General features: G+C 40.5%; 1 protein-coding gene across 1 annotated transcript in view; it reads left to right on the top strand.

The window, feature by feature from the left end:
* The window catches only part of MLC1 (modulator of VRAC current 1), a 36,979-nt gene extending 25,225 nt beyond the window's left edge, over positions 1 to 11,754 (top strand). The window contains exons 7-11 of the mRNA XM_065423057.1: positions 3,773 to 3,889; positions 5,090 to 5,146; positions 6,214 to 6,336; positions 7,172 to 7,339; positions 11,680 to 11,754. Of these exons, the coding sequence (XP_065279129.1) occupies positions 3,773 to 3,889; positions 5,090 to 5,146; positions 6,214 to 6,336; positions 7,172 to 7,339; positions 11,680 to 11,754 (540 nt within the window). The remainder of the gene's footprint in view (positions 1 to 3,772; positions 3,890 to 5,089; positions 5,147 to 6,213; positions 6,337 to 7,171; positions 7,340 to 11,679) is intronic.
* Positions 11,755 to 14,855: the final 3,101 nt, after the last annotated feature.

The raw sequence follows: 14,855 nt of genomic DNA, 5'->3' as shown, positions 1-14,855 counted from the left end.
AGGAACTCTGGTCTGTTTAGACGGCTGCAGGAAGGTATTTACTTCCCGGACCACAAAATAACTGTTGGGGATGTGGAGATGCCTATAGTGATCCTCGGGGACCCAACCTACCCGCTAATGCCCTGGCTCATGAAGCCCTATACAGGCGCCCTGGACACTGAAAAAGAACTCTTCAACTACCGGCTGAGCAAGTGCAGAATGGTGGTGGAGTGTGCTTTTGGACGTCTGAAGGGGAGATGGAGAAGCTTACTGACTCGCTCTGATCTCAGTGAAACCAATATCCCCATTGTTATTGCAGCTTGCTGTGTGCTCCACAATCTCTGTGAGAGCAAGGGGGAGACCTTTATGGCGGGGTGGGAGGTTGAGGCAAAGAGCCTGGCTGCTGATTACGCCCAGCCAGACAGCCGGGCGATTAGAAGAGCCCCAGCGGGATGCGCTGTGCATCCGGGAGGCTTTGAAAGCTAGGTTCCTCAGTGAGCAGGGTAACCAGTGACTTTTAAGTTTCTTTAAAGAGAAGCTGAACCTGCCCCCATTTCTTTACCCGGTTAATGTTAACTATCCTCTCCAGCTACATACCCCGTTCACCCCGTCCCCCCCTTCCAACCCACGTCTAAAAATAAAATAAATGGAACTTTGTTAATGAACTCCGTTTTCTTTATTACGGGTTTCGCGGTAAACTGTTGAAACTGGGACGCAGACTGTGGTGGCGAGCGGGCGTAGTGATGGAAAGAACGCTTCTAAACTCGAGGAATGACAGGCTCCTGCTCCTAGAGCGGTCCGCAGTGGTGGACTGGTTGTTTCAACGGAGCCTGCCACCCCTCCTTTTCGGGACTCTGTGTGTGGGGGCTATGTGACTTTGTGGCGGGGGAGGACGGTTACAGATCCCCTGCTGCATGGCTCTGTGATCCAGGATAAGGACCGCTGCATAAGATCTCTAACCGCCCTCCCCCGCCACAAAGTCACATAGCCCCCCCTCCCCCACAGAACATGAAAACCACCTCCCAGACTGACCAGGGTGCCTAGTGACTGCAATGTGTGTCGTGACCTTCTGCTGAACCTGCCCCCATGTCTGTACCCTGGTAAAGGTGACTGTCCTCTCCAATTACCAACCCCCTTCCACCCTTCAAACACACTCTCCTGTAAAAGAACATGATGGAAACAGTAATTAACAGAAACGTATTTTTTATTAGCAACTACACAGTTAGGGGATGAAACTGGGACGGGGGCTTGGGTGAGGCGGGAAGGAAAGGACTTATCAAATTTTGGGGAATGAGAGCCTTCTGGTACTCGAGCAGTCTGCAGGGGTGGACTGACAGTTTTCACGGCCGCTGCCGCTCCTCCTTCTTGGGACTTTGGGTGAGGGGGGTATGGGACTTTGTGGCAGGGGAGGGCGGTTAGACAGAGACTGCAGTGGGGCTCTGTCCTCCTGCCTCCGATCCTGCAGAACATCCACAAGGTGCCGGAGCGTGTCCGTTTGCTCCCTCATTAGTCCAAGCAGCGTTTGAGTCGCCTGCTGGTCTTCCTGCTGCCACCTCTCCTCCCGTTCAATGTTTGATCGATGGTATTGCGACATATTCTCCCTCCACTGGGTCTGCTGGGCCACCTCGGCTCGGGAGCAGCCCATAAGTTCTGAGAACATGTTGTCCCGTGTCCTTTTCTTTCTCCGCCTAATCTGCGCCAGCCTCTGGGAGGGGGATGCCAGGGTAGGTCGGGAGACAGTCGCAGCTGTGGGATGGGAAAAAGGGAGTGAATTCCTCAAAAAGATAATTTTTTGTGAACAAAGAACATAGTTTTTCTCTGTGAACAAGACCATGCACAGCACCTATCACATGCGCACTCAGGACAAGGTCGAATTTTCGGCCTTCGCATTCAGTGCCTGGGGTCTTGCAGTGGAGATCAGACAAGCGGGGCAGGACAGCGGAATTCGGGTAGCAGGCTGACATGGTAAGCCGTAGACTTTTGGCTGCTTAAAACTTAAATTATAGCATTGCCTTCCTTTCACGTTCAAAGCAATGCTCCTAGCGTTGGCCAGTTCCTGCTGCCGGCAATCCGGCAAGCATGAACTCTGCCCCTGTCCCACCCCCTCGCGGCTGTCCCCGGGAAAGATCCCTGTATGCTGCCCCTCTCCCGCCTCCACCGCGTGGCTGTAAACGGCCGGTTACAGTTCTGTAAAGGAACAGGCAAACAGTCCCAATAGTAACATTCCCCTAATTCTAAGCAGGTCACCATGAGCGACATCACTCTGCTGAGGATTTCTGAGACAGAGAAAGAACGCATGCTGCGTGAAAGCCAGCAAAAAACAGGGCCGTATGCCGCCATGCTCTGCAAGGCAATGATACCAGAGTACTTGATGATAGCCTGTCGCGGAAAAGTTTCCTACCACGGAGGACACAATAAGGCCGCTCTCCCCAGGAACCTCATGCAAAGGCCTTTCCAATTACCTCCAGGAGAGCTTCGTGGAGATGTCCCATGAGGATTTCAGCTCTATCCCTGGACATATAGACCTTATTTTCCAGTAGCTGCACTGGCAAGGACTGAAAAGTAGAGCGCCTAGGGCAAACTAATCATGATAAACCGGACATTGTTAGATTCTTTTGCAGTAGTTGCACTGCCAAGGACTTAAACGTTAAGCACCTAGGGCAAACCAATCATGAAAAACCCATTGTTAATGTTCCTGTTCTGTTCAAAATAAATGTTTACATGTTTAAAACACTTACCGACTGATCCTTCCCCTGATTCAGGGTCCGGGTTAACGCCTGGGGACGGTTGGTAGGGGATCTCTGTGAGGGTGATGAAGAGATCCTGGCTGTCGGGGAAATCAGCGTTGTAAGCGCTGTCGACTGCCTCGTCCTCCTCATCTCCTTCCTCATCTTCCCCGTCCGCTAACATCTCCGAGGAAGCGGCCGTCGACAATATCCCATCCTCTGAGTCCGCGGACAGTGGTGGGGTAGTGGTGGTGGCCGCACCTAGAATGGAATGCAGTGCCTCGTAGAAACGGCATGTCTGGGGCTGGGATCCGGAGCGTCCATTTGCCTCTTTGGTCTTCTGGTACCCTTGTCTCAGCTCCTTGATTTTCACGCGGCACTGCGTTGCATCCCGGCTGTATCCTCTCTCTGTCATGGCTTTTGAGATCTTCTCGTAGATCTTTGCATTCCGTCTTTTCGATCGCAGCTCCGAAAGCACGGACTCATCGCCCCACACAGCGATCAGATCCAAGACTTCCCGATCAGTCCATGCTGGGGACCTCTTTTTATTCTGAGATTGCATGGTCACCTCTGCTGGAGAGCTCTGCATCGTTGCCAGTGCTGCTGAGCTCGCCACGATGTCCAAACAGGAAATGAGATTCAAACTGGCCAGACAGGAAAAGGAATTCAAATTTTCCTGGGGCTTTTCCTGTGTGGCTGGTCAGAGCATCCGAGCTCGGACTGCTGTCCAGAGCGTCAACAGAGTGGTGCACTGTGGGATACCTCCCGGAGCTATTAGCGTCGAATTCCATCCACACCTACCCTAATTCGACATGGCCATGTCAAATTTAGCGCTACTCCCCTCGTTGGGGAGGAGTACAGAAATCGAATTTAGGAGACCTCTATGTCGAACTAAATAGCTTCGTTGTGTGGACGGGTGCAGGGTTAATTCGATTTAACGCTGCTAAATTCGACATAACCTCCTAGTGTAGACCAGGCCTGAGACATCCCTACCTACACAACTGAAATGACTGTAAAGACGTAGTCAAATTCATTGCTAATTATTTTGGTGCTCTAATTTTTTTCAGGTAATTGAAGTGATTATTGGAATTTCTGCAGTATTTGGTGGAATAATTGCTTTGAATATGGATGTGTTAGTCTCAGGTCCATACCTTTCAGTAACATTCTTTTGGATCTTAGTGGCTGTAAGTACTACACTATTAAATGTAGCTTTTTATACATTGTCTCTCTAAGCCGGATGTTTATTTGGCTCTCAAATTAATTTTCAATCACTGCTTTACAAAAAACTAATGCTTTTTAACGATAGTGCTAGATTATCTAACATGCCTGCTTTTTGATTTACAACACTGTATTAGAATGTAAGTGCCTTACTTAGGTAAAATTCCCATTGAAATCAGCAATAAAATAAGGCTATTAAAGGGGTTATTCTTTACTAAACAGGTCCATGTTTTTAAAATACCATCTTTCGGTCTGCAAAATTAAGATCTGGGTTGAATTTCACTACAATGAAATCCTTAGGATGCCATTGTCAGCCTATCATCTTGATTAAGTGGCTGTCCCAATTACATACTTGAACCTGCCAATAATTGGTGGTGGACATTCACCTCAGTGTAAAACCCTTCATGATGATAACAACATAATGAGAGCTGCAGATAGGAGAAGAAGATTCATAAGGGGGTAACTGTGCATGCCTCCATTCCACTGAGGGGACAGGTAGTGGAGAAGCCACTGGCTCCATGCTTACATGGATCTGGTGGTTGGCAATCTCCTCAGCACAAAATGGAGAGGGACACCAGTCCCTGGGTGAATTCACCCAGAATCCTTTAGCGTGCTAAATTCAAGCTCAGTAGGATGTTAGCACATGGAAGACCTACTGACTTAGGCTACGTGGGTAATAGTCTCATCTTGATAGGTATAGATTTAGTAGTACAGAACACTCCATTAATGGCAATAAAGTTTTTGAGGTAATTTTTCTCCCCATTAAATTAGTACACCTCTACCCTGATATAACGCGACCCGATATAACATGAATTCGGATATAACACGGTTAAGCGGTGTCCCGGGGGGATGGGGAGACTGCGTACTCCGGCGGATCAAAGCAAATTTGATATAACGCGGATTCACCTATAACACGAAAAGATTTTTTTGGCTCCCAAGGACAGCATTATATCAGGGTAGAGGTGTACCATAAATATTGCCTATACAGTGTTATACAAAATTATAACTTTATAACAAAATTTCACATTAGTTGGAGCAAACTGAGGACCCGATTTTCAGCTAGTGTAAATCAATGTAGCTCCACTGCAGTCAATGAAGCTATGCCAATTTAAACCAGCCGAGGACCTAGTTCTTAATGTTTTCTAATGTCTTGGTGTTCTTTTCAGTGCTTTCCAAGTGCCATTGCAAGTCATGTAGCTGCTGAATATCCAAGTAAATGTTTGGTGAGTATATGTGCAATGTTCAGATATTGTGCTATAATGGAATATTATGAATAAAGTCCTTTGGTGATAATCATACAACTAATATATGTTCACGGTAAAGTGACCATAAAAAGTTATATACTAAATATAACAAAATAGATGTCAGGGGTCCTTGGAATACTCAATTAATACTGTAAGAAATGAGGCTAATGGAGTGCTTGGCTCTGTACTTATAAAGTTAATTGTACTAAAATAGAGTTCAATTGGCTTTCCTCATGCGATATATCATTAGTGCATTAAACAAAATAGATTTTTAATTGATTAAAATGTACAAAATATTTATTTGTACTGGATATTTATGGGGAAGTTGTGGACATTACTACAGAGATGGTAAGGAGAGTCAACAGGGGCACAAAATGGGTCTGCCTCACCAAACAGCTAGTAGTCCAAATTCTGTTCTCAGTTAGACCCATGCAGCCACACTTAAGACAGTAGTGATCTATGGCGGTAATTGAAACAGAATTTGACCCTACAGAATTATCTTTGAATGAAAACCAGCCTATTATTGTCATCAGGAAACTTACCTGAAACCACCAGAATCTGTTGGTTTAGTTATTTAGCATGTATAGATCACATAATGTTTGGCTGTAATTCTCACTGTTTCATGTAAACGAAAAAAATAATAGTGTCCCTTCCATGCTAGCCCTCCTAATCCATTTTTGTTTCCTCTGCCTGTACTTGAAAGACATATTCAAAACAAAACAAAACAATACAACAACCCTCTTGAACTTTGAATGGAAATGAGTTTAAATGTACTACAAAGCAATAGAGTTCTTAGCTAGTAGAATTTAGCCTCCATAGTGAATATTCATTTATTTGAATTCCTGCTTCTGTACATACTTAGAGAAGAGATCTGAGCATGGGTGGCTTGCAGATTGGCCCCTTTCTATATCATTTTACCACACACTCCCATTACACTTGCTGCAGGCAGAAGTGGAATCAAGAACCAATGCTATTTGCTCTTATTTTTATTTATTTAACAGAAGTTTAACATCTTAATTTAAAGTTTAATATCTTGTTTTAACTAGGTTGAGGTCCTGATTGCCATAAGCAGTGTCACTTCTCCATTGTTGTTCACTGCTTCTGGATACTTATCCTTCAGTATCATGCGAGTTATTGACATCTTTAAAAATTATCCACCAGGAGTTAAAGTACGTATTTTACTCTTTTGAAAAATTAGCATCCACCAAGTAGCAATTCAGATGGAGTAAATAAAGAGTATTATGAGTTATGTATCATAAGAATATAGAGAGCTGTATTACGGAGAATGACTAAAATGTTCTGGAAATTACTCTAAAAACTTATATAACATCCTAAAACTATCCTTTCTATAGTTATTTTGAACCATCCTATAGAAGACTATAACAGGGTTATAGTTCTCCATCAAATTCTATAGAATGGTTAAAAATAACCTATAAGAAGGTAATTATTTTTTTATTAAATTCCATATAACTTTTCCATAACAGCTCAGCAAGTGTTCATAAAATTGTGGCTAACAAACTTCAAAGTTCTAAACTTTCAACTCATTTCCTTGGATGCCTACCAGTAAGTGGCACAGTGGGATAGAGTGCTAAATGTTCACCTGTAAACACTTGGATTCATTCAAAGCTTGGTTTGGGGAAAAATTAATAGAGTTTGTAGATCCCAGTAGCCTGTGTTGCTGAGGAAATGTACTACTACATTCTGCACCAGCTCAGGTTTCCTGAGGGCTTCATGCCCAGGTAGTCAAAGATATGTGAATAGAAAGTGAATGATTTACACCAAACTAAAACTAACAAATTTCACCCAACTCTGTTCAAGACTTTTCAATGCAGTTTAGTTTTCCAAAACAACAAGTGTTTGATCAGTCAGCTAGAGAAAAAATAAGGTGTCATACTGAGACATGTAAACTGTGGGAGAACTCCAGAAAATATGAAGTGAGAGAAGGCAGAAAAGACAGGTATGATAGTTAAATACCTAACAACTTATATACATTTTTATTTTTAGCAATCTTATGATATACTTCTGTTACTTCTGATGCTGATGCTGTTAATTCAGGCAATGCTTACCATTGGCACTGTCATCCAGTGTGTAAGTTATAAGACAAAAATGAAGCTGCATGATTCATCTTGGGCAATGCCACAGATTAATAAACAGGAGTACAGAACAATGGAGGTAAGCGTCTAATATCTGACTATAATTTTATAATATCTATAGTTTGTGAATGATTTTTTGTAATATTTGAGCAACGTATTCCCAATTATCACCTAAAATTGCCCTTTAAAAATGTAAGGGATGTATTTATTCATGCTAAGGCTGAATTTCACCCTGAATGACTTATTTTCCTGGTTAAATTAGGATACTCAGTACAGTAATAGTTTTCTTAGTTGACTTGAGATATTCTGTGTATAACAGACTGGTAATGGGACACGGAAACCTTAAAGAGTGGTAACACTTATGAAGAGTGACTGTAAAAATGATTTGCTGGGTTCCAGGTTTATTGTTTCTCAGTTACTTCCAGAATGAACTGTTCAGTTTATAAGTAAAATGCTTGTTATTTCTAGCCACCAGCCCTTCACATTTCTTCTGTGGGTAAGGCCAGCTGTTTGCTTGAGAGGAAGAAAGGCCTTGAGATTGAAGCCCATTACTAAGATCAAGATCTGGGATATATTCCTGTCTAGGTCATAGATTTTCCGTGTGACCTTCATAGATTTTAAGACCAGAAAAGACCTTTGTGATCATCTAGTCTGAGCTGCATAACATAGGCCATAGGACTTCTCTGAGTTAATTCCTGCTTCAAGTCCGATAGCTGTGTTTGAATTAGAGAATATCTTTTAGAAAAACATCCAACCTTGATTTTAAAATTGCCAGTGATGGAGAATCCACTGCTACCCTTGGTAGGTTCCTAGCAGACAAGTGTGCCAGCCAAAAGAACCCCAAACCAAACAAAAAAAACCCCAACAACCAAAAACCCACTTACTAGCACCCTTGTTAGAAGTATCAGCAAAGAAACCAAGGATCAAATCAGGCTGTGACTAAATCTACGCTCTGGTCACTCGAGGTTAGGGTTGAGGATATTAAACAGTGTGAGGAATCTTGAACTGCATTTCTAGTCCTGTATCAGTTCTGGGGAAATGTACAGTAATCTTCAGTTCTGTCCATTTGGCACCTTTCACAAGCAAATTAATTAAACTAATTTAAAAGAAACAGATAAATGTCCTCTTTTGCTGGCTGTTTCTATTCAGAAAAAAATATTATGGAAATATATTGGGACTTAGTAGAATTAAGAGTGAGCCAATATATTTATGAGAATTTGGTGCTAATACAAAATTAGTGTAGAAGGACTATATACATACAAGCCTTTTTGGAGAACAAATAAATGTGTATGGTGAGTGTAATATGATGAGTCCCATTGGATTCTGCGAGCTCTGAAGTTTGTCTAAGGTCTGCTGAACTCCTCATCTGATAACTTTGTTGGCTCAGTGAGATATATTTTCCTGAATAAATGGGATCTGACCCATTATGCATAAAATAGGTAATAGCTATTTCATTAATAAAGATGTTTTATTATTAATCACATGCTGCAGGTTCCTACTGAAGCCTCTAATGTGGCATTCTCTGAAGGATAGTGTAGAAGGGGCACTGCCACCTCCCAAGCACCTCCTTGCAGCTGAGGTTGGCTGGGCATCTAACTCCCCTTAAAGGGCCATCCTTGTGACACACCTTCCCCTGCCAGAGCTGACCTTCACCCAAAGATAGGCTCGACAATGGCTAACAGCTGGTCATGTCCTGAAGCCAGGGGAGCACTTCCTATTCAGCTGCAGCCAGCAAGTCTACTAAATTCTTGACAATGTTCTTGTCCTCCTCAGTATGATGTGACCAGGACTTTGGCTCCACTGTGTGTGCTTTAAGTAATTAATACAGAGGATATCTTACTCCATATTTTGGAGCATGTGTTCAGCACATGCAGTACTCCCTGAATGTCTAGTTCCCAAGCAACTTCTGAGGTGGTCAACAACACAGAGGGTTCACCATGGTTGAACTGATTTAAAGTTACTGCTGCTTGGTCTCTTGGAGAGGAGCCTCCCTGGATACAAACACAAGCACAGCCATTGGAATTAAAAATGTCTCTATCCAAGTCCAACCTCCATTCAGGTCTTCCAAACACTAAGGACTGTGCTCTTTTTCTATAGATGTTAACACTTCACTCAGCAGCACCCACTTCTGCTCCAGTGGAACACTGCCACTTCCCAGTCTACCTACCTAGTACATGTGGCAGCTTTGAAGCTGTGTTTTGTTCCCCATACCAGCTACAGGAGGCAGCACTGAAGTGCTTATCGATTCTTTTTTAGAAAAAAAAAATATTTTTAAAAGAAAAATGTTAAAGACAGAAGATGTTTAGAACTTTTCATAATACCTATAACCTGTTTTGATTGTTATTTTGAAAATGTCAGATTATTCAATGATTTTATTTTGAAAATGTTGTATCTATCTATATCTATATATTACAAAAATAACTACATATATATATAGATATATTGCAAAACTTTCAAAATACAGCATATAATCATATTATATATATATGAATTAATATTCCTAAATTCCCTGGAACAATACATTTGAATCCCAGCCAGGCTGAGTAAGCTTCATCATCTTTTCAAATGAGGTAAAACTGAGTTGTCTTTTATAGTTATTATTATTTGTATTGCAATAGCACCTAAGAGCCTCAGTCGTGGATCAGGGCCCCGTTGTGCTAGGTTCTGTACAAACACAGAACAAGCCCTGCTTCAAAGTGTTTACTTCTTTGTGTAGGGTTTTCAGCTGAAATCTTAAAAACCAAAGTCCTACTTTATGAATTAAAGGAGGGTAGTATAATTAAAGCCAATCAGCATAGGTTTATGGCAAATAGATCCTGTCAAACTAACTTGATATGTTTTTTTTATGAGATGACAAGTTTGGTTGATAAAGGTAATAGTGCTGATGTAATATACTTAGATTTCTGTAAATTATTTGACTTGGTACCCACATAACATTTTGATTAAAAAACGAAAATAATAAAAAATTACTATGGCACATATTAAATGGATTGAAAACTGGTTAACATATATCTCAATGTAATTGTAAACAGGGGATCAACACTGAGCTGGTGTTTCTAGTGGGTTCCTTCATGGATCGACTCCTGGCCCTACTTTATTTAACATTTTTAATAATGACCTGGAAGAAAACATAAAATCATCACTGATAAAGTTTGCAGATAACACAAAAATTGGGGGGAGCATTGAATAATGAAAAGGTCAGGTCACTGATACAGAGCAATCAGGATTGCTTGGTAAACTGGGCATATACAACCAATATGTATTTTAATACGGCTAAATGTAAATGTATACATCTAGGAACAAAGAATGTAGACCATACTTACAGGACGGGGGACTCTATCCTAGGAAGCAGTGACTCTGAAAAAGATTTGGGGGTCATGGTTAATAATCAGCTAAACATGAGCACCCAGTGCAATGCTGTGGCCAAAAAGGCTAATATGATCAAAAGGGCTAATATGATCATAAACAGGGAAGTCTTGAGTAAAGGTAGAGAGGTTATTTTACCTCTGTTTTTAGCACTGGTGTGACCGCTGCTGGAATATTGTGTCCAGGTCTGGTGTCCAAAATTCAGGAAGGATGTTGATAAATTGGAGAGGGTTCAAAGAAGAGCCATGAGAATGATTAAAGGATTAGAAAACATGCCTTATAGTGATAGACTAAAATAGCTCAATCTATTTAGCTTAACAAAAAGGTTTTAAGTGGCGACTTGACAACAGTCTGTAAGTACCTACATGGGGATCAATATTTGATATTTGATAGGGGCTCTTCAATCTAGAAGACAAAGGTATAACAGGTATAACAGGATCCAATGGCTGAAAGTTGAAGGTAGACAAAGTCAGACTGGAAATAAGATGTAAACATTTAACAATGAGGGTAATTAGCCATTGGAACAATTTACCAAGGGTCATGGTGGATTTCCATCACTGGCAATTTTTAAATCAAGATTGGATTTTAAAAAAAATATATACTCAAGTTCAAAAGAAATTATTCTGGGGAAGTTCTACAGCCTATGTTATATGAGGTCAGATTAAATACCACAATGGATCCTTCTGGCTTTGGAATCCATGAATCTGTGTGCATGGATATTAAAGATCCTATGGCACTTCTGTAAAAATAGGGATTTGTCCCAGTGTCCTTAGCCAGAATTTCCATATTGGCCATTCTTGGCAATGTGTTGTGCATCAGTGAGTTGATGCACTCGACCCTAGGGTGGCTTCACTTCAGTGATGCTGTATGGTTATGATTTCTGAAGTGTTTTAGGATTCTTCAGGATGAAAGCCACTAATTAAATGCAAAATAGAAAACATTTTTATGATAAGTTTTAATAAATCAGCCCACATTCTTATTTCTGTGTTCTCCTGCATATTTACTTGCTTTAATCATTAACTAAAACACTGTTTGAAACCTGTTTGCTTCTAGGTTTCCAATAATACCATAAAGGATTTTGACAAAGACAAAGCCTGGAAAGCTGTTGTGGTACAGATGGCTCAGTAAGGTGGATTCAGCAAGTAGAATAGAATACAATAAATCAACTGTTAGATTTAAAGCTTCTTAACTGTAGCAGTTTGTAGACAGTGCTATAGCTCCAGCTGTAGGGACCAAGGAATAACAAAATTTATTTTCAAGCTAAATGCTGTACCTTTCTAATAAATTTGAAATATATAGGTGAAATTTCTTAATGCAACTTTATCTTTTGTGTAAGAATATTATTTGATGTTAGGTTGCTGATAGTATCTAAACGTTTAGTGTTCTGTTGCTTTAAAAGATCCCTTTGGAAACAAGGTCATAAATTACTTATGGGTTATGGAGATATGATTTTTTAAATAAATATGGCAATACACAGTAGGTCTCATTTGTTTGCAAAAGACTAATATAACTGCAATTATGCAGTCAATATAACTGATAAATGCTTTTGTAAAGTTATGAGTACAGGTCATAATTGATATTTTTGCTTATACTTCACTTTTGTAGGAGTTGTAAAAGTGTTTTGCATCTCAATACTTTTGTATAAAATAAAGGTCTTTATCACAAGGAGTCTAGATGTGGATTGAAGTCCAGTTTGCATAGATGAAAACGTACAATTCTTTAAAATATTTTTCTGTAACAAATTTATGGACTGTGAAAAAGGAGAAACAACCATTAGTTTATATCAGCCTTGAAAAGTCACGAAACTCTAAGTGCTTGGCACAAAATCTATAAATCTATTGACTCACCCTGTAACTTAATCAGAATGAAAAAAACAAAACAAATAATATTATGTGGGATGACTGCTGGGCTGAATGCCTTGTTTCACTGGAATCTGTTTGCTCTTTCACATATGAAAATGTATCCTTCCTAAAAGTGATTTTTTTCCCCTTTTCATATTTTTATTTTGCTAACAACCTTTGATAATTATAAAATAAATCATGTTTAAATGAAGTGTTTATCCCTCAAAGTCCTATCTATTCCTCCTACTTTCTCATATATCTATCTCAAAGTCAGATGGATTTGTGACAGCACAAGCATTTCCATGACAACTGGAGACCCTTTGGCTTGAGAGGCATTTTCCCTGCTGACAGGGCATTTTCCATGACGGGCCCTAGACTTTGGAATTCATTCCCTCCTTTAGTCCGAAATAATCCAAATCAATTGATGTTAAGGGCATGCTGCAAGCCATCTCTCTTTTCCCAGAGTTTTGAGGAGAAAGGAATAAGCCAAGGGTCAGGATACATATAACGAGGGTGGAGATCTGCAGCTACATTGGGACTTTTTCTTTTCTGCTTTTGGGGAGCTTCATTTATTTTTGTATTTTTAATACATGGCAAAGGCTCTTACGGTTTTCAAGAACCACTTTAAAAACATTTATGCAACTGGGAAAAAAGGGAAAATACCCTCTCCATCCCCTTAAGATTATGGATGTATTTGGTGCAGCAGCTTATGACCAGCTAATCTACCCTTCACCAGAGGTTGCCAGAGACTTTTGGACCCATATTGAAAGCTGATGTTACTCACGAAAGCTTATGCCCAAATAAATCTGTTAGTCTTTAAGGTGCCACCAGACTCCTTGTTGTTTTTGTCTTAGATGTTACGATTCAAAGTTTGATATACCCATCCTTCACCAAAAGCTTCCAATGTCTTGGGAGGTATTCTTGCATGCTAACTCTTTCAAGAAAGGCAGCAGGAAACCCTGATCTCTCCTATAATGTTGTATCTTTAATATTTGGAAAAAGTTCACTCCCAACTGATGTTCAAATAGAAACAAGAATGGTTTAGTTTGGGTTCACTGGGGCAGAAAGGAATGTTGTCTTTACAAAAATAAAGCAAAAACCACTGGAACAACTTTTAAACATCATAGATGGAATGAGAACTGAGAGGTTGAAAACATCATACTATCAGGGTTTAGGTATTTTGTTTAACTGGTTTGCGTGTACCATTTTGTGGGTAGGGTCGGGTGAAGGTTTTATGTGAAGTATTTTGAGTGTATTTTAACTGGTTGTTTTCTATTTCTTTTATATGGTAACATACTTGCCAGTTGTAAAACTAAATCCTCGTCTCCAAGAAGTTGCCTTCTCCTCAAATTTATGATCGACCAAGGCCTTTCAACACATCAGACATGAAGAAAGACTATTATTTTATCACTGGGCTTGAAGGGAAAGGAAATAAAAAAGGGACCATGATGTCCTCTTGAGGGCTTAATTCTCTTATATAGCCCAAACCAATAAGATGCTGAGAGCCCTCAACTTCCATTGACATCAGCATTAATTTGAAAAATTGAGGTATTCTGCACCAAACAGTAATAGCCCTGTAGAGAATCCATTGATTTAGTCCTTTACTTTGCGGCAGGCAAGTTAACTTTTGATTTTCAGGAATGGTAGGGGACAAGCCAATGATATGACAATGGCATAATGTCATGTGTTTCACCAGTGGACCTATCACCAGGGGACCCGAAGGACTTAAAACACTGGTCACTTCACCCATCACTGAAGTTTAACTGCCTTAGAGGTAGAATTGTCAGCTGGTTAACAGCATACTACAAACTTAAAGAAAAGTTTCAACAAGAAGTGAAAAAGTACTACATTCATCTGAAATGGCAGGGAGAATTTAGGTAAGACAGGTAAAATGACCTGAGTTAGAATTTGGATTAAGACACTGAGGTGACAGTGGGAGACATTTAAAAATGTCAACAAGTCCAGTTTAAAATTTCTCCATCAACTTTAGATAAGTGGTTCTCAACCTAGTTACCACTGTGGGCCACATATGCAGCAGCAGCTCTCCATGTGTTATGGTGGGCTGAATCCACACTATATATACCAGGGGTAGGCAACCTATGGCACGGGTGCCAAAGGCGGCACACGAGCTGATTTTCAGTGGCTCTCACACTGCCTGGGTCCTGGCCACTGGTCCGGGGGGCTCTGCATTTTAATTTAATTTTAAATGAAGCTTCTTAAACGTTTTAAAAACCTTATTTACTTTACATACAACAATAGTTTAGTTCTATATTATAGACTTATAGAAAGAGCCCTTCTAAAAACGTTAAAATGTATTACTGGCACGCAAAACCTTAAATTAGAGTGAATAAATGAAGACTCGGCACACCACTTCTGAAAGGTTGCCAA

This window comes from Emys orbicularis, chromosome 1, assembly GCF_028017835.1.
Source record: "Emys orbicularis isolate rEmyOrb1 chromosome 1, rEmyOrb1.hap1, whole genome shotgun sequence".
NCBI classification, from domain to species: Eukaryota; Metazoa; Chordata; order Testudines; family Emydidae; genus Emys; species Emys orbicularis.
The sequence above is the reverse complement of the archived record's forward strand: the minus strand, read 5'-3'. Positions and strand labels throughout refer to the sequence as shown.